This window comes from Bombina bombina, chromosome 7 (assembly GCF_027579735.1).
Source record: "Bombina bombina isolate aBomBom1 chromosome 7, aBomBom1.pri, whole genome shotgun sequence".
Lineage (NCBI taxonomy): Eukaryota > Metazoa > Chordata > Amphibia > Anura > Bombinatoridae > Bombina > Bombina bombina.
Window position 1 is genome coordinate 368,232,469 of NC_069505.1, and position 18,941 is coordinate 368,251,409.

General features: G+C 42.7%; 1 protein-coding gene across 1 annotated transcript in view; it reads right to left on the minus strand.

Annotated features, from left to right (window-relative positions):
- Positions 1 to 18,941, minus strand: part of DCAF1 (DDB1 and CUL4 associated factor 1) — a 638,093-nt gene that overhangs the window by 531,305 nt on the left and 87,847 nt on the right. Inside the window, exon 2 of the mRNA XM_053721062.1 lies at positions 16,743 to 16,854. Coding sequence (XP_053577037.1) covers positions 16,743 to 16,852 — 110 coding nt within the window. The 5' untranslated portion in view covers positions 16,853 to 16,854. The remainder of the gene's footprint in view (positions 1 to 16,742; positions 16,855 to 18,941) is intronic.

The following is an 18,941-nucleotide window of genomic DNA, read 5'->3' on the forward strand; positions in this document are numbered from 1 at the left end:
GGAAGCATCCGTAATAAAAGAATTGGCCAACTTAAGGGCCTTGATCTCTTCAAGGGGAGTGTCTGTCCTAATAGAATCAGACAACGCATCAAACCAGTATGCTGCTGCACTAGTGACAGTAGCAATACACACCGCAGGTTGCCATTGTAAACCCTGGTGAACATCTTTTTGAGCATTCCCTCGAACCTCTTATCCATAGGATCCTTAAATGTACAACTATCCTCTATGGGAATAGTGGTTCTCTTAGTCAAAGTGGAAATTGCCCCTTCCACCTTGGGGACCGTCTGCTAAGACTCCTTGATAGAGTCAGCAATAGGAAATATATTTTTAAAAATTAGGGGATGGAGAAAAAGGAATACCAGGTCTCTCCCATTCCTTAGCAATAATCTCTGTAGCCCGATCTGGTACAGGGAAAACCTCCACCATGGAAGGTACATCAAAATACTTGTTTAGCTTGCTAGACTTCTTAGGATTGACTATGACCGTAGTGTCAGAGTCATCCAAGTTAGCCAAAACCTTCTTAAGTAACAAACTGAGGTGTTCTAGCTTAAACCTGAAGGATACAACTTCAGCATCAGTAGAGGAATTACACTGTCTGAGATTTCACCCTCAGATGCTACCAAAGTATCTTCCTCCTCAGACTTCTGGGAGGGAACATTCGGAATAGCCACAACTGTGTCAGAAACCTTACTCACTGATTCTTTCATTTCCTCTTGCGCTTTCCCTGCAGCATGGGAAAAGCAGACAGCGCATCAGATACCGCAAAAGACATGAGGGTAGCGATGTCTTGCAACGTAACTCCAGGCGGAGTTTGAGAGAAAGCGCAGGGCACTGCATGTGTGGTTGATCAAATTCAGGACACTTGAGGAGAAAGCTGTGACATATCTTGAACATTTTCAGGAGACTCCTGAACAGCATTCGACTTAGACAATGTTGGCTCAGAATCAAAAAGGCTATCCCTGTAATTCAATGTTCTCTCAATACATGAGGAACAGAAAGGGATTGGTGGTTCCACGTTATCATCAAAACAAAGTACAAGTAACATTTTGCATGGCCTCCTGGTCGATCTTTACCCAGAGTTAAATAAATTAAAAATAAAAGTACAGGTGGCCCTCGGTTTACAATGGTTCAATTTGCTCCGTTTCAGAATAACAACCTTTTTATCAGTCATGTGACTGCTATTGAAAAGCATTGAGAAGCAGTGCATTGATTAAAATAGCCAGTAGGTGGAGCTGTCCACTTGTGTTGCAGCAAAGATATGCAAGCCAAGCAAGCTGAAATTAATCAGTTTAACCAGACCTGAGCTATCAAGCAGATTTCAAAGGAACAAGATCTTCCTGTCCATAAATCAGTCCAGATTGGAATGCATAGAAAGAACTGTTTGCAGAAAAATGCAAGTAAAGTCTGTGTTGTGTGATTATTTTATTATTAGGTTTATAATGCTGTTTAGCAAATGTTTTTGTTCATTTAACTTAATTATATATTCTGTGTTGTGTGAATATTTTATTAGGTTTATAATGCTGTTTAGCATTTAAAGTCTTCATTTCAAAGCTTTAAAAATAAATGTATTGGGTGTTACTTATGACAATTTTGAGAGGGGCCTGGAACCTAACTCCCTCATTTCCCATTGACTTACATTATGAACTGGGTTTCAGTTTACAACGGTTTCGATTTACAACCATTCCTTCTGGAACCTAACCCCGGCATAAACTGAGGGCTACCTGTACTTCATTTTTAATCAGAAGTTCACATACAAAAAAAAGTTAATATAAAATGAAACTGCTTTATTTTTACAACAACAAAAATGAAAGAGTTGTTCTCAAACACCCCGGACAGCCTCTACACCTCAGCTTAGCTTTGAGGGGGGGCATACCTGCCATGCAGGAAAACCAGAGACAATAGTTATTCAGATGAATTCCGTACTCAATCCAGAGCGCAGCACCCAGTCAGTGTCCATCAAGCGAAGCACAAAACAGCAAGCAACAATCAGATTTCTCCCCTCCGGAATACAGGAAGTTTAGAGAAATAGAAACCTTGGCACCGCAGCTAGCCCCGCTCATTGTGGGCGTAACAAAAATAACCTCCCGACCGGCATGATTAACACCAGGGTGGATAAAAATCAATGATTTTTTTTAAAAAATCCAAAAAAAATATCAGATTTTTTTTATTTAAAATCGGATTTTTTGGATTTAAATCAAAAAATTTTAAATAAAATGCTTTTTGAGGAAAAACAGAATTTATGTTTACCCGATAAATTACTTTCTCCAACGGTGTGTCCGGTCCACGGCGTCATCCTTACTTGTGGGATATTCTCTTCCCCAACAGGAAATGGCAAAGAGCCCAGCAAAGCTGGTCACATGATCCCTCCTAGGCTCCGCCTACCCCAGTCATTCGACCGACGTAAAGGAGGAATATTTGCATAGGAGAAACCATATGATACCGTGGTGACTGTAGTTAAAGAAAATAAATTATCAGACCTGATTAAAAAACCAGGGCGGGCCGTGGACCGGACACACCGTTGGAGAAAGTAATTTATCAGGTAAACATAAATTCTGTTTTCTCCAACATAGGTGTGTCCGGTCCACGGCGTCATCCTTACTTGTGGGAACCAATACCAAAGCTTTAGGACACGGATGAAGGGAGGGAGCAAATCAGGTCACCTAAATGGAAACCTTTCTCCCAAAAATAGCCTCAGAAGAAGCAAAAGTATCAAACTTGTAAAATTTGGTAAAAGTGTGCAGTGAAGACCAAGTCGCTGCCCGACATATCTGATCAACAGAAGCCTCGTTCTTGAAGGCCCATGTGGAAGCCACAGCCCTAGTGGAATGAGCTGTGATTCTTTCAGGAGGCTGCCGTCCGGCAGTCTCATAAGCCAATCTGATGATGCTTTTAATCCAAAAAGAGAGAGAGGTAGAAGTTGCTTTTTGACCTCTCCTTTTACCAGAATAAACAACAAACAAGGAAGATGTTTGTCTAAAATCCTTTGTAGCATCTAAATAGAATTTTAGAGCGCGAACAACATCCAAATTGTGCAACAAACGTTCCTTCTTTGAAACTGGATTCGGACACAAAGAAGGCACGACTATCTCCTGGTTAATGTTTTTGTTAGAAACAACTTTCGGAAGAAAACCAGGTTTAGTACGTAAAACCACCTTATCTGCATGGAACACCAGATAAGGAGGAGAACACTGCAGAGCAGATAATTCTGAAACTCTTCTAGCAGAAGAAATTGCAACCAAAAACAAAACTTTCCAAGATAATAACTTAATATCAACGGAATGTAAGGGTTCAAACGGAACCCCCTGAAGAACTGAAAGAACTAAGTTGAGACTCCAAGGAGGAGTCAAAGGTTTGTAAACAGGCTTGATTCTAACCAGAGCCTGAACAAAGGCTTGAACATCTGGCACAGCTGCCAGCTTTTTGTGAAGTAACACAGACAAGGCAGAAATCTGTCCCTTCAAGGAACTTGCAGATAATCCTTTCTCCAATCCTTCTTGAAGAAAGGATAGAATCTTAGGAATTTTTACCTTGTCCCAAGGGAATCCTTTAGATTCACACCAACAGATATATTTTCCATATTTTGTGGTAAATTTTTCTAGTTACAGGCTTTCTGGCCTGAACAAGAGTATCAATAACAGAATCTGAGAACCCTCGTTTTGATAAGATCAAGCGTTCAATCTCCAAGCAGTCAGTTGGAGTGAGACCAGATTCGGATGTTCGAACGGACCTTGAACAAGAAGGTCTCGTCTCAAAGGTAGCTTCCATGGTGGAGCCGATGACATATTCACCAGATCTGCATACCAAGTCCTGCGTGGCCACGCAGGAGCTATCAAGATCACCGATGCCCTCTCCTGATTGATCCTGGCTACCAGCCTGGGGATGAGAGGAAAACGGCGGGAATACATAAGCTAGTTTGAAGGTCCAAGGTGCTACTAGTGCATCTACTAGAGTCGCCTTGGGATCCCTGGATCTGGACCCGTAGCAAGGAACCTTGAAGTTCTGACGAGAGGCCATCAGATCCATGTCTGGAATGCCCCACAGTTGAGTAATTTGGGCAAAGATTTCCGGATGGAGTTCCCACTCCCCCGGATGTAATGTCTGACGACTCAGAAAATCCGCTTCCCAATTTTCCACTCCTGGGATGTGGATTGCAGACAGGTGGCAGGAGTGAGTCTCCGCCCATTGAATGATTTTGGTCACTTCTTCCATCGCCAGGGAACTCCTTGTTCCCCCCTGATGGTTGATGTACGCAACAGTCGTCATGTTGTCTGATTGAAACCGTATGAACTTGGCCTTTGCTAGCTGAGGCCAAGCCTTGAGAGCATTGAGTATCGCTCTCAGTTCCAGAATATTTATCGGTAGAAGAGATTCTTCCCGAGACCAAAGACCCTGAGCTTTCAGGGGTCCCCAGACCGCGCCCCAGCCCATCAGACTGGCGTCGGTCGTGACAATGACCCACTCTGGCCTGCGGAAGTTCATCCCTTGTGACAGGTTGTCCAGGGACAGCCACCAACGGAGTGAATCTCTGGTCCTCTGATTTACTTGTATCGTCGGAGACAAGTCTGTATAGTCCCCATTCCACTGACTGAGCATGCACAGTTGTAATGGTCTTAGATGAATGCGCGCAAAAGGAACTATGTCCATTGCCGCTACCATCAAACCTATTACTTCCATGCACTGCGCTATGGAAGGAAGAGGAACGGAATGAAGTATTTGACAAGAGTTTAGAAGTTTTGTTTTTCTGGCCTCTGTCAGAAAAATCTTCATTTCTAAGGAGTCTATTATTGTTCCCAAGAAGGGAACCCTTGTTGACGGAGATAGAGAACTCTTTTCTACGTTCACTTTCCATCCGTGAGATCTGAGAAAGGCCAGGACTATGTCCGTGTGAGCCTTTGCTTGAGGAAGGGACGACGCTTGAATCAGAATGTCGTCCAAGTAAGGTACTACTGCAATGCCCCTTGGTCTTAGCACCGCTAGAAGGGACCCTAGTACCTTTGTGAAAATCCTTGGAGCAGTGGCTAATCCGAAAGGAAGTGCCACGAACTGGTAATGCTTGTCCAGGAATGCGAACCTTAGGAACCGATGATGTTCCTTGTGGATAGGAATATGTAGATACGCATCCTTTAAATCCACCGTGGTCATGAACTGACCTTCCTGGATGGAAGGAAGAATTGTTCGAATGGTTTCCATTTTGAACGATGGAACCTTGAGAAACTTGTTTAGGATCTTGAGATCTAAGATTGGTCTGAACGTTCCCTCTTTTTTGGGAACTACGAACAGATTGGAGTAGAACCCCATCCCTTGTTCCCCTAATGGAACAGGATGAATCACTCCCATTTTTAACAGGTCTTCTACACAATGTAAGAATGTCTGTTTTTTCATGTGGTCTGAAGACAATTGAGACCTGTGGAACCTCCCCCTTGGGGGAAGCCCCTTGAATTCCAGAAGATAACCTTGGGAGACTATTTCTAGTGCCCAAGGATCCAGAACATCTCTTGCCCAAGCCTGAGCGAAGAGAGAGAGTCTGCCCCCCACCAGATCCGGTCCCGGATCGGGGGCCAACATCTCATGCTGTCTTGGTAGCAGTGGCAGGTTTCTTGGCCTGCTTTCCCTTGTTCCAGCCTTGCATTGGTCTCCAGGCTGGCTTGGCTTGAGAAGTATTACCCTCTTGCTTAGAGGACGTAGCACTTGGGGCTGGTCCGTTTCTACGAAAGGGACGAAAATTAGGTTTATTTTTGGCCTTGAAAGACCTATCCTGAGGAAGGGCGTGGCCCTTACCCCCAGTGATATCAGAGATAATCTCTTTCAAGTCAGGGCCAAACAGCGTTTTCCCCTTGAAAGGAATGTTAAGCAATTTGTTCTTGGAAGACGCATCCGCTGACCAAGATTTCAACCAAAGCGCTCTGCGCGCCACAATAGCAAACCCAGATTTTTTCGCCGCTAACCTAGCCAATTGCAAAGTGGCGTCTAGGGTGAAAGAATTAGCCAATTTGAGAGCACGGATTCTGTCCATAATCTCCTCATAAGGAGGAGAATCACTAGTGATCGCCTTTTCTAGCTCATCGAACCAGAAACACGCGGCTGTAGTGACAGGGACAATGCATGAAATTGGTTGTAGAAGGTAACCTTGCTGAACAAACATCTTTTTAAGCAAACCTTCTAATTTTTTATCCATAGGATCTTTGAAAGCACAACTATCTTCTATGGGTATAGTGGTGCGTTTGTTTAAAGTAGAAACCGCCCCCTCGACCTTGGGGACTGTCTGCCATAAGTCCTTTCTGGGGTCGACCATAGGAAACAATTTTTTAAATATGGGGGGAGGGACGAAAGGTATACCGGGCCTTTCCCATTCTTTATTTACAATGTCCGCCACCCGCTTGGGTATAGGAAAAGCTTCTGGGGGCCCCGGGACCTCTAGGAACTTGTCCATTTTACATAGTTTCTCTGGGATGATCAAATTCTCACAATCATCCAGAGTGGATAACACCTCCTTAAGCAGAGCGCGGAGATGTTCCAACTTAAATTTAAATGTAATCACATCAGGTTCAGCTTGTTGAGAAATTTTCCCTGAATCTGAAATTTCTCCCTCAGACAAAACCTCCCTGGCCCCCTCAGACTGGTGTAGGGGCCCTTCAGAAACAATATCATCAGCGTCCTCATGCTCTTCAGTATTATCTAAAACAGAGCAGTCGCGCTTACGCTGATAAGTGGGCATTTTGGCTAAAATGTTTTTGATAGAATTATCCATTACAGCCGTTAATTGTTGCATAGTAAGGAGTATTGGCGCGCTAGATGTACTAGGGGCCTCCTGAGTGGGCAAGACTGGTGTAGACGAAGGAGGGGATGATGCAGTACCATGCTTACTCCCCTCACTTGAGGAATCATCTTGGGCATCATTTTCTCTAAATTTTGTGTCACATAAATCACATCTATTTAAATGAGAAGGAACCTTGGCTTCCCCACATTCAGAACACAGTCTATCTGGTAGTTCAGACATGTTAAACAGGCATAAACTTGATAACAAAGTACAAAAAAACGTTTTAAAATAAAACCGTTACTGTCACTTTAAATTTTAAACTGAACACACTTTATTACTGCAATTGCGAAAAAGTATGAAGGAATTGTTCAAAATTCACCAAAATTTCACCACAGTGTCTTAAAGCCTTAAAAGTATTGCACACCAAATTTGGAAGCTTTAACCCTTAAAATAACGGAACCGGAGCCGTTTTGAACTTTAACCCCTTTACAGTCCCTGGTATCTGCTTTGCTGAGACCCAACCAAGCCCAAAGGGGAATACGATACCAAATGACGCCTTCAGAAAGTCTTTTCTATGTATCAGAGCTCCTCACACATGCGACTGCATGTCATGCTTCTCAAAAACAAGTGCGCAATACCGGCGCGAAAATGAGACTCTGCCTATGATTAGGGAAAGCCCCTAGAGAAAAAGGTGTTCAAAACAGTGCCTGCCGATATTATTTTACAAAATACCCAGATTAAAATGATTCCTCAAGGCTAAATATGTTTATATATGAATCGATTTAGCCCAGAAAATGTCTACAGTCTTAAAAAGCCCTTGTGAAGCCCTTATTTATTGTCTGTAATAAAAATGGCTTACCGGATCCCATAGGGAAAATGACAGCTTCCAGCATTACATCGTCTTGTTAGAATGTGTCATACCTCAAGCAGTAAAATTCTGCTCACTGTTCCCTCAACTGAAGTTAATTCCTCTCAACAGTCCTGTGTGGAACAGCCATCGATTTTAGTAACGGTTGCTAAAATCATTTTCCTCTTACAAACAGAAATCTTCATCTCTTTTCTGTTTCAGAGTAAATAGTACATACCAGCACTATTTTAAAATAACAAACTCTTGATTGAATAATAAAAACTACAGTTAAACACTAAAAAACTCTAAGCCATCTCCGTGGAGATGTTGCCTGTACAACGGCAAAGAGAATGACTGGGGTAGGCGGAGCCTAGGAGGGATCATGTGACCAGCTTTGCTGGGCTCTTTGCCATTTCCTGTTGGGGAAGAGAATATCCCACAAGTAAGGATGACGCCGTGGACCGGACACACCTATGTTGGAGAAATATATTACCATCCAAAGGTTATTGCATCATGAAATAAAGATTAGTTTTTTTATTTATGTAGAATAAGGCTGTATGTGTTTAATTTTTTTGGTAAATAAATTCCATTAATCCATTCACAATGTCATGCTCTTCCAGAAGTTTTTGTAAGATTGGGCAGTTTCTCTGCCTACAAGATATCACAGATGCTTGGTTTACTTTTGCAGTTCTCAAAACTGAATTTGACTCAGCAGAGATCACATGCCTCTTCTTCACAGCAAAAATGTTATAACATGAACAGAGTTGAGAAAAAGACCTTAATCCTAACTTCTACAAACCTATGAATACAGAATCAACCCCTTCAGTGCTAAATTTCAAGAAGTTCAGTGAATAGAATAGAAACAATATTTTTCTGATTGTTTGGAGTGGAATAGATCTGCACAATAAGAAAGTGAAACTAAGTGTGAGGAGGAAGGGGCAAGCAGTACTACAAAATGAAAGTGAAACTTGTGGCAAATATTGTCAATATCCAGTATCAGGGTCAAAACTTAAGTGCTGAAGAAGAGAAGTTAGCTATGACATGGGTATCCAGCAATCATCCATCTGTAATGCCAACTATAATAAACTTCAAAGCTAAGGGGGAACCATTCAAGAAATATATGTTTGCTGAAGATATTTTAAAGAAAGTCACACCAGTGAACTGGTGGAAGTCACTTAAGCACTTGGATTTAGAGACTGTTCAAGTAATGATTTCACTTTTAACAGCAGTAGCTTCTTCTGCAGGCGTTGAAAGAATAGTCTCTTCCTTTGGACTCATTCATTCTAAATTGAGAAATCGTTTGGAACCCAATAAAGCAGGAAAGCTTGTTTTTCTTTTCCAGATTATGAGCAAAGAAGAAGCTGAAGATGACGAGTGAGCTACAGAGGACAGTATTTAAGTTTTTCATGTGTAGGCTGGGCTGACAGTCTAAGTTTCTTAAAATAACAGAATTTATGTTTACCTGATAAATTACTTTCTCCAACAGTGTGTCCGGTCCACGGCGTCATCCTTACTTGTGGGATATTCTCTTCCCCAACAGGAAATGGCAAAGAGCCCAGCAAAGCTGGTCACATGATCCCTCCTAGGCTCCGCCTACCCCAGTCATTCGACCGACGTTAAGGAGGAATATTTGCATAGGAGAAACCATATGTTACCGTGGTGACTGTAGTTAAAGAAAATAAATTATCAGACCTGATTAAAAAAACCAGGGCGGGCCGTGGACCGGACACACCGTTGGAGAAAGTAATTTATCAGGTAAACATAAATTCTGTTTTCTCCAACATAGGTGTGTCCGGTCCACGGCGTCATCCTTACTTGTGGGAACCAATACCAAAGCTTTAGGACACGGATGAAGGGAGGGAGCAAATCAGGTCACCTAAATGGAAGGCACCACGGCTTGCAAAACCTTTCTCCCAAAAATAGCCTCAGAAGAAGCAAAAGTATCAAATTTGTAAAATTTAGAAAAAGTGTGCAGTGAAGACCAAGTCGCTGCCTTACATATCTGATCAACAGAAGCCTCGTTCTTGAAGGCCCATGTGGAAGCCACAGCCCTAGTGGAGTGAGCTGTGATTCTTTCACGAGGCTGCCGTCCGGCAGTCTCATAAGCCAATCGGATAATGCTTTTAATCCAGAAGGAGAGAGAGGTAGAAGTTGCTTTTTGACCTCTCCGTTTACCAGAATAAACAACAAACAAAGACAAAGTTTGTCTGAAATCCTTAGTAGCTGCTAAGTAAAATTTGAGAGCACGAACTACATCCAAGTTGTGCAACAAACGTTCCTTCTTTGAAACTGGATTAGGACACAAAGAAGGCACAACTATCTCCTGGTTAATGTTTTTGTTAGAAACAACTTTTGGAAGAAAACCAGGTTTAGTACGCAAAACCACCTTATCTGCATAGAACACCAGATAAGGAGAAGAACACTGCAGAGCAGATAATTCTGAAACTCTTCTAGCAGAAGAAATTGCAACCAAAAACAAAACTTTCCAAGATAATAACTTAATATCAACGGAATGTAAGGGTTCAAACGGAACCCCCTGAAGAACTGAAAGAACTAGGTTGAGACTCCAAGGAGGAGTCAAAATTTTGTAAACAGGCTTGATTCTAACCAGAGCCTGAACAAAGGCTAGAACATCTGGCACAGCTGCCAGCTTTTTGTGAAGTAACACAGACAAGGCAGAAATCTGTCCCATCAAGGAACTTGCAGATAATCCTTTTTCCAATCCTTCTCGAAGGAAGGATAGACTCTTAGGAATCTTAACCTTGTCCCAAGGGAATCCTGCAGATTCACACCAACAGATATACCAAATTATGTGGTAATTTTTCTGGTTACAGGCTTTCAGGCCTGAACAAGAGTATTAATAACAGAATCTGAGAACCCTCGCTTTGATAAGATCAAGCGTTCAATCTCCAAGCAGTCAGCTGGAGTGGGTCGAACGGACCTAGAACAAGAAGGTCTCTCAAAGGTAGCTTCCATGGTGGAGCCGATGACATATTCACCAGATCTGCATACCAAGTCCTGCGTGGCCACGCAGGAGCTATCAAAATCACCGACGCCCTCTCCTGATTGATCCTGGCTACCAGCCTGGGGATGAGAGGAAACGGCGGGAACACATAAGCTAGTTTGAAGGTCCAAGGTGCTACTAGTGCATCCACTAGAGCCGCCTTGGGATCCCTGGATCTGTACCCGTAGTAAGGAACTCTGAAGTTCTGACGAGAGGCCATCAGATCCATGTCTGGAATGCCCCACGGTTGAGTGACTTGGGCAAAGATTTCCGGATGGAGTTCCCACTCCCCCGGATGCAATGTCTGACGACTCAGAAAATCCGCTTCCCAATTTTCCACTCCTGGGATGTGGATAGCAGACAGGTGGCAGGAGTGAGACTCCACCCATAGAATGATTTTGGTCACTTCTTCCATCGCTAGGGAACTCCTTGTTCCCCCCTGATGGTTGATGTATGAACTTGGCCCTCACTAGCTGAGGCCAAGCTTTGAGAGCATTGAATATCGCTCTCAGTTCCAGAATATTTATCGGTAGAAGAGATTCTACCCGAGACCAAAGACCCTGAGCTTTCAGGGATCCCCAGACCGCGCCCCAGCCCATCAGACTGGCGTCGGTCGTGACAATGACCCACTCTGGTCTGCGGAAGGTCATCCCTTGTGACAGGTTGTCCAGGGACAGCCACCAACGGAATGAGTCTCTGGTCCTCTGATTTACTTGTATCTTCGGAGACAAGTCTGAATAGTCCCCATTCCACTGACTGAGCATGAACAGTTGTAATGGTCTTAGATGAATGCGCACAAAAGGAACTATGTCCATTGCCGCTACCATCAAACCTATCACTTCCATGCACTGCGCTATGGAAGGAAGAGGAACGGAATGAAGTATCCGACAAGAGTCTAGAAGTTTTGTTTTTCTGGCTTCTGTCAGAAAAATCCTCATTTCTAAGGAGTCTATTATAGTTCCCAAGAAGGGAACCCTCGTTGACGGAGATAGAGAACTCTTTTCCACGTTCACTTTCCATCCGTGAGATCTGAGAAAGGCCAGGACAATGTCCGTGTGAGCCTTTACTTGAGGAAGGGACGACGCTCGAATCAGAATGTCGTCCAAGTAAGGTACTACAGCAATGCCCCTTGGTCTTAGCACCGCCAGAAGGGACCCTAGTACCTATGAGAAAATCCTAGGAGCAGTGGCTAATCCGAAAGAAAATGCCACGAACTGGAAATGCTTGTCCAGGAATGCAAACCTTAGGAACCGATGATGTTCCTTGTGGATAGGAATATGTAGATACGCATCCTTGAAATCCACCTTGGTCATGAATTGACCTTCCTGGATGGAAGGAAGAAGTGTTCGAATGGTTTCCATCTTGAACGATGGAACCTTGAGAAACTTGTTCAAGATCTTGAGATCTAAGATTGGTCTGAACGTTCCCTCTTTTTTGGGAACTATGAACAGATTGGAGTAGAACCCCATCCCTTGTTCTCCTAATGGAACAGGATGAATCACTCCCATTTTTAGCAGGTCTTCTACCCAATGTAAGAATGCCTGTCTTCTTATGTGGTCTGAAGACAACTGAGACCTGTGGAACCTCCCCCTTGGAGGAAGCCCCTTGAACTCCAGAGAATAACCTTGGGAGACTATTTCTAGCGCCCAAGGATCCAGAACATCTCTTGCCCAAGCCTGAGCGAAGAGAGAGAGTCTGCCCCCCACCAGATCCGGTCCCGGATCGGGGGCCCGCATTTCATGCTGTCTTGGTAGCAGTGGCAGGTTTCCTGGCCTGCTTTCCTTTGTTCCAGCCTTGCATAGGTCTCCAGGCTGGATTGGCTTGAGAAGTATTACCTTCCTGCTTAGAGGACGTAGCCCTTGGGGCTGATCCGTTTCTGCGAAAGGGACGAAACTTAGGTTTATTTTTGGTCTTGAAAAGACCTATCCTGAGGAAGGGCGTGGCCCTTGCCCCCAGTGATATCAGAGATAATCTCTTTCAAGTCAGGGCCAAAGAGTGTTTTCCCCTTGAAAGGAATGTCAAGCAATTTGTTCTTGGAAGACGCATCCGCTGCCCAAGATTTTAACCAAAGCGCTCTGCGCCACAATAGCAAACCCAGAATTTTTTCGCCGCTAACCTAGCCAATTGCAAGGTGGCGTCTAGGGTGAAAGAATTAGCCAATTTAAGAGCACGAATTCTGTCCATAATCTCCTCATAAGAAGAAGAATTACTAATAATCGCCTTTCCTAGCTCATCAAACTAGAAACACGCGGCTGCAGTGACAGGGACAATGCATGCAATTGGTTGTAGAAGGGAACCTTGCTGAACAAACATCTTTAGCAGACCTTCTAATTTTTTATCCATAGGATCTTGGAAAGCACAACTATCTTCTATGGGTATAGTGGCGCGCTTGTGTAGAGTAGAAACCGCCCCCTCGACCTTGGGGACTGTCTGCCATCAGTCCTTTCTGGGGTCGACTATAGGAAAACAATTTTATAAATATGGGGGGAGGTACTAAAGGTATACCGGGCCTGTCCCATTCTTTACTAACAATGTACGCCACCCGCTTGGATATAGGAAAAGCTTCGGGGGGCCCCGGGGCCTCTAAGAACTTTTCCATTTTACATAGTGGTTCTGGAATGACCAGATAATCACAATCATCCAAATTGGATAACACCTCCTTAAGCAGAGCGCGGAGATGTTCCAACTTAAATTTAAAAGTAATCACATCAGGTTCAGCTTGTTGAGAAATGTTTCCTGAATCTGAAATTTCTCCCTCAGACAAAACCTCCCTGGCCCCCTCAGACTGGTGTAGGGGCCCTTCAGAAACCATATCATCAGCGTTCTCATGCTCTACAGAATTTTCTAAAACAGAGCAGTCACGCTTTCGCTGATAAGTGGGCATATTGGCTAAAATGTTTTTGATAGAATTATCCATTACAGCCGTTAATGTTGCATAGTAAGGAGTATTGGCGCACTAGATGTACTAGGGGCCTCCTGTATGGGCAAGACTGGTGTAGACGAAGGAGGGGATGATGCAGTACCATGCTTACTCCCCTCACTTGAGGAATCATCTTGGGCATCATTTTTACTAAATTTTTTTATGACATAAAATACATATAGTTAAATGAGAAGGAACCTTGGTTTCCCCACAGTCAGAACACAATCTATCTGGTAGTTCAGACATGTTAAACAGGCATAAACTTGATAACAAAGCACAAAAAACGTTTTAAAATAAAACCGTTACTGTCACTTTAAATTTTAAACTAAACACACTTTATTACTGCAATTGCGAAAAAGTATGAAGGAATTGTTCAAAATTCACCAAAATTTCACCACAGTGTCTTAAAGCCTTAAAAGTATTGCACACCAAATTTGGAAGCTTTAACCCTTAAAATAACGGAACCGGAGCCGTTTTTATATTTAACCCCTTTACAGTCCCTGGAATCTGCTTTGCTGAGACCCAACCAAGCCCAAAGGGGAATACGATACCAAATGATGCCTTCAGAAAGACTTTTCTATGTATCAGAGCTCCACACACATGCAGCTGCATGCCATGCTGTCCTCAAAAACAAGTGCGCCATACCGGCGCGAAAATGAGGCTCTGACTATGATTAGGGAAAGCCCCTAAAGAATAAGGTGTCTAAAACAGTGCCTGCCGATATAATCATATCAAAATACCCAGAATAAATGATTCCTCAAGGCTAAATATGTGTTAATAATGAATCGATTTAGCCCAGAAAAAGTCTACAGTCTTAATAAGCCCTTGTGAAGCCCTTATTTACTATCTTAATAAACATGGCTTACCGGATCCCATAGGGAAAATGACAGCTTCCAGCATTACATCGTCTTGTTAGAATGTGTCATACCTCAAGCAGTAAGAGACTGCACACTGTTCCCCCAACTGAAGTTAATTGCTCTCAACAGTCCTGTGTGGAACAGCCATGGATTTTAGTTACGGTGCTAAAATCATTTTCCTCATACAAACAGAAATCTTCATCTCTTTTCTGTTTCTGAGTAAATAGTACATACCAGCACTATTTTAAAATAACAAACTCTTGATTGAATAATAAAAACTACAGTTAAACACTAAAAAAAAACTCTAAGCCATCTCCGTGGAGATGTTGCCTGTACAACGGCAAAGAGAATGACTGGGGTAGGCGGAGCCTAGGAGGGATCATGTGACCAGCTTTGCTGGGCTCTTTGCCATTTCCTGTTGGGGAAGAGAATATCCCACAAGTAAGGATGACGCCGTGGACCGGACACACCTATGTTGGAGAAATATATATTTTGTTTAGCCAAATTAGTTAACAAACATGGATGTTTGTTTAAGCAAATAACATATGCTGTAATGTTATTGTTTCAGTTGAATACATCTATTTAAATTATTATTAAGGTAATGATTATTTTTCTCCTTCCTAAGTACAAAAGAAAAGTTGTCCAAATATGAATTATATTGATTAACCTATTAAACTGGGGATAAAAAAAACTAATATGAAAAGTTGTTGTTCTGTAGAAAACTATGATTTAAATCAAGCCTTACTGACTAGTGATTTAAATCGTGATTTAAATCCAGAATTAAATCAGTTTGATTTAAATCAAATCCACCCTGATTAACACTAAGGTAAAAACCGTCCGGAGCAAGTAAAACACACACCACTTAGACGGGAACATATTGACTGAGCCCATCTCCTCATTCCCAGTGCCTGCAACCACTGCCTTATATAAGCCTCTTAACTTGCTAGGAGCCATATATCTAGTGTCCCATCAAAATAAATTAAAGTTCCATCTTTCTTCTGTATCCTGCTCAGAAAATAAAAATAGTACTTACCTCAATTAAATCTGCCAGGCAGCAGAGCAGCTCACTAGGTTTGAGAGGCAGGCTCCCTCACATGGACCTGTGGAAAAAAAAGACAAAGACTGAGAAATCTTACTCAGACTTTCAATGTTAGGGCAGCATTAACTACTTGGGAGGTGTAGTGAGGATTGTACCCCACAAGTTCCCATTGCTTAAAAGCCACCACTGCTCTACTGAAGAGACTGACATGGACTACGGCTACACCGCAGGAGAAAAGCAGAACAAACTTGCACTGCTGAAAAAAAATAAAATCTTGATTGAAGAATCTTCTTCTAGACACCTAAAGTTTACCACCTCCTTGCTCTTAACGTAGGCAAAGAGAATGACTGGGGTTGGAGGGAAGGGAGGTGATATTTAAAAGCTATTCTGTGGTGCCCTTTGCCTCCTCCTGCTGGCCAGGAGTGATATTCCCAATAGTAATTAGAAATGATCTGTGGACTCACCATGTCATTAGAAAGAAATATGTGTGTGTATGTATATACGTGTGCATGTATTTGTGGGTGTATGTGCATGTGTGTGCGTTTTATATATGTGTATATACGTGTGTGCGTGTTTGTATATACATGTGTGTGTGCCTGTTTGTATATAGGCATGTGTGTTTGTATATAGGCGCGTGTGTGCGCGTTTGTATATAGGCGCGTGTGTGCGCCTGTTTGTATATAGGCGTGTGTGTATATACGCGTGTGCATTTTTGTATATACGTGTTTGTATATACGTGTGTGCGTGTTTGTATATAGGCGCGTGTGCGTGTTTGTATACAGGTGTGTGTGTGTATACGCGTGTGCGTTTTTGTATATACGTGTGTGTATGTTTTTGTATATACGTGTTTGTATATATGTGTGCATTACCCCTCCTGACATTGAGCTCTGGATCCGCCCCAGCCTGGCTGTCCAATCAATTTTAAAAATAGTGAGTCAAGTCAAAAGGCAATGATTTTGCATAGCTGCTGCACAACACCACAAATCTAATAATAAAACCTGTGCTTGTTTGTATATACGTGTGTGCGTGTTTCTATATACATGTGTGCGTGTGCATTGCCCCTCCTGACATTGGGCTATGGATCTGCCCCAGCCTGGCTGAATAATCAATTTTAAAAATAGTCAAGTCAAATGGCAATGATTTTGTAAAGTTGCTGCATCACACCACAAATCTAATAATAAAACCTGTCTCTAGCAGGACCAGTGATTTATCTCATTCTGTTAGCTTCAGACCCATAATTGTTCTAGCTGCCAAGAAAATACAATGGTTGGGGGTTATGGAAAAGCTAATATGAATTCCTGTGCTGGCACAAACTCACCTGGTTAATGTAGGCATCATGTCCTGCCCGCTACCATGCCCACTCTCCCATTGCTCCAGCAGTGCTGTCAGCTCCGCTTTGGAATCCACGTGTGTCCCAGAGGAAGTCATGTCTGAAACATATAAAGGCAAATTGGTTACCTTTTCCAACAATCTTATGCTGCCATTTTTGTAATGGATATAAAAGCATGGCTGCCATTTAATCCATATTTAAAACAGAGCATGTGCATCTCATATTTTTTTACACTTCCCCATCATCTCCACCTGAAGGTTATGAAGCGAATGCACTACCTGTAAAGCAGCAATTCTATTAAACGATAGATGTGCACTTGCATTTACTATGTATACATAAACAATTTAAATTATGCTTACCTGATAATTTTCTTTTCTTCTGACGGGAAGAGTCCACAGCTGCATTCATTACTTTTGGGAATTCAGAACCTGGCCAACAGAAGGAGGCAAACACACCCCAGCCAAAAGCTTAAATACCTCACCCACTTCCCTCATCCCCAAGTCATTCTGGAAAGGAACAAGCAACAGTAGGAGAAACATCAGGGTGAAAAAGGTGCCAGAACAACCAAAAATCTGGCCGCCCCTTATGAACAATGCAGACGGGGAGCTGTGGACTCCCATTTTGAAGAAAAGAAAATTATCAGGTAAACATAATTTAAGTTTTTCTTCTTAAAACAGGAAGAGTCCACAGCTGCTTTCATTACTTTTGGGAAAACAATACCCAAGCTATACAGGGAGTGCATAATTATTAGGCAAATGAGTATTTTGACCACATCATCCTCTTTATGCATGTTGTCTTACTCCAAGCTGTATAGGCTCGAAAGCCTACTACCAATTAAGCATTTTAGGTGATGTGCATCTCTGTAATGAGAAGGGGTGTGGTCTAATGACATCAACACCCTATATCAGGTGTGCATAATTATTAGGCAACTTCCTTTCCTTTGGCAAAATGGGTCAAAAGAAGGACTTGACAGGCTCAGAAAAGTAAAAAATAGTGAGATATCTTGCAGAGGGATGCAGCACTCTTAAAATTGCAAAGCTTCTGAAGCGTGATCATCGAACAATCAAGCGTTTCATTCAAAATAGTCAACAGGGTCGCAAGAAGCGTGTGGAAAAACCAAGGCGCAAAATAACTGCCCATGAACTGAGAAAAGTCAAGCGTGCAGCTGCCAAGATGCCACTTGCCACCAGTTTGGCCATATTTCAGAGCTGCAACATCACTGGAGTGCCCAAAAGCACAAGGTGTGCAATACTCAGAGACATGGCCAAGGTAAGAAAGGCTGAAAGACGACCACCACTGAACAAGACACACAAGCTGAAACGTCAAGACTGGGCCAAGAAATATCTCAAGACTGATTTTTCTAAGGTTTTATGGACTGATGAAATGAGAGTGAGTCTTGATGGGCCAGATGGATGGGCCCGTGGCTGGATTGGTAAAGGGCAGAGAGCTCCAGTCCGACTCAGACGCCAGCAAGGTGGAGGTGGAGTACTGGTTTGGGCTGGTATCATCAAAGATGAGCTTGTGGGGCCTTTTCGGGTTGAGGATGGAGTCAAGCTCAACTCCCAGTCCTACTGCCAGTTTCTGGAAGACACCTTCTTCAAGCAGTGGTACAGGAAGAAGTCTGCATCCTTCAAGAAAAACATTATTTTCATGCAGGACAATGCTCCATCACACGCGTCCAAGTACTCCACAGCGTGGCTGGCAAGAAAGGGTATAAAAGAAGAAAATCTAATGACATGGCCTCCTTGTTCACCTGATCTGAACCCCATTGAGAACCTGTGGTCCATCATCAAATGTGAGATTTACAAGGAGGGAAAACAGTACACCTCTCTGAACAGTGTCTGGGAGGCTGTGGTTGCTGCTGCACGCAATGTTGATGGTGAACAGATCAAAACACTGACAGAATCCATGGATGGCAGGCTTTTGAGTGTCCTTGCAAAGAAAGGTGGCTATATTGGTCACTGATTTGTTTTTGTTTTGTTTTTGAATGTCAGAAATGTATATTTGTGAATGTTGAGATGTTATATTGGTTTCACTGGTAAAAATAAATAATTGAAATGGGTATATATTTGTTTTTTGTTAAGTTGCCTAATAATTATGCACAGTAATAGTCACCTGCACACACAGATATCCCCCTAAAATAGCTAAAACTAAAAACAAACTAAAACCTACTTCCAAAAATATTCA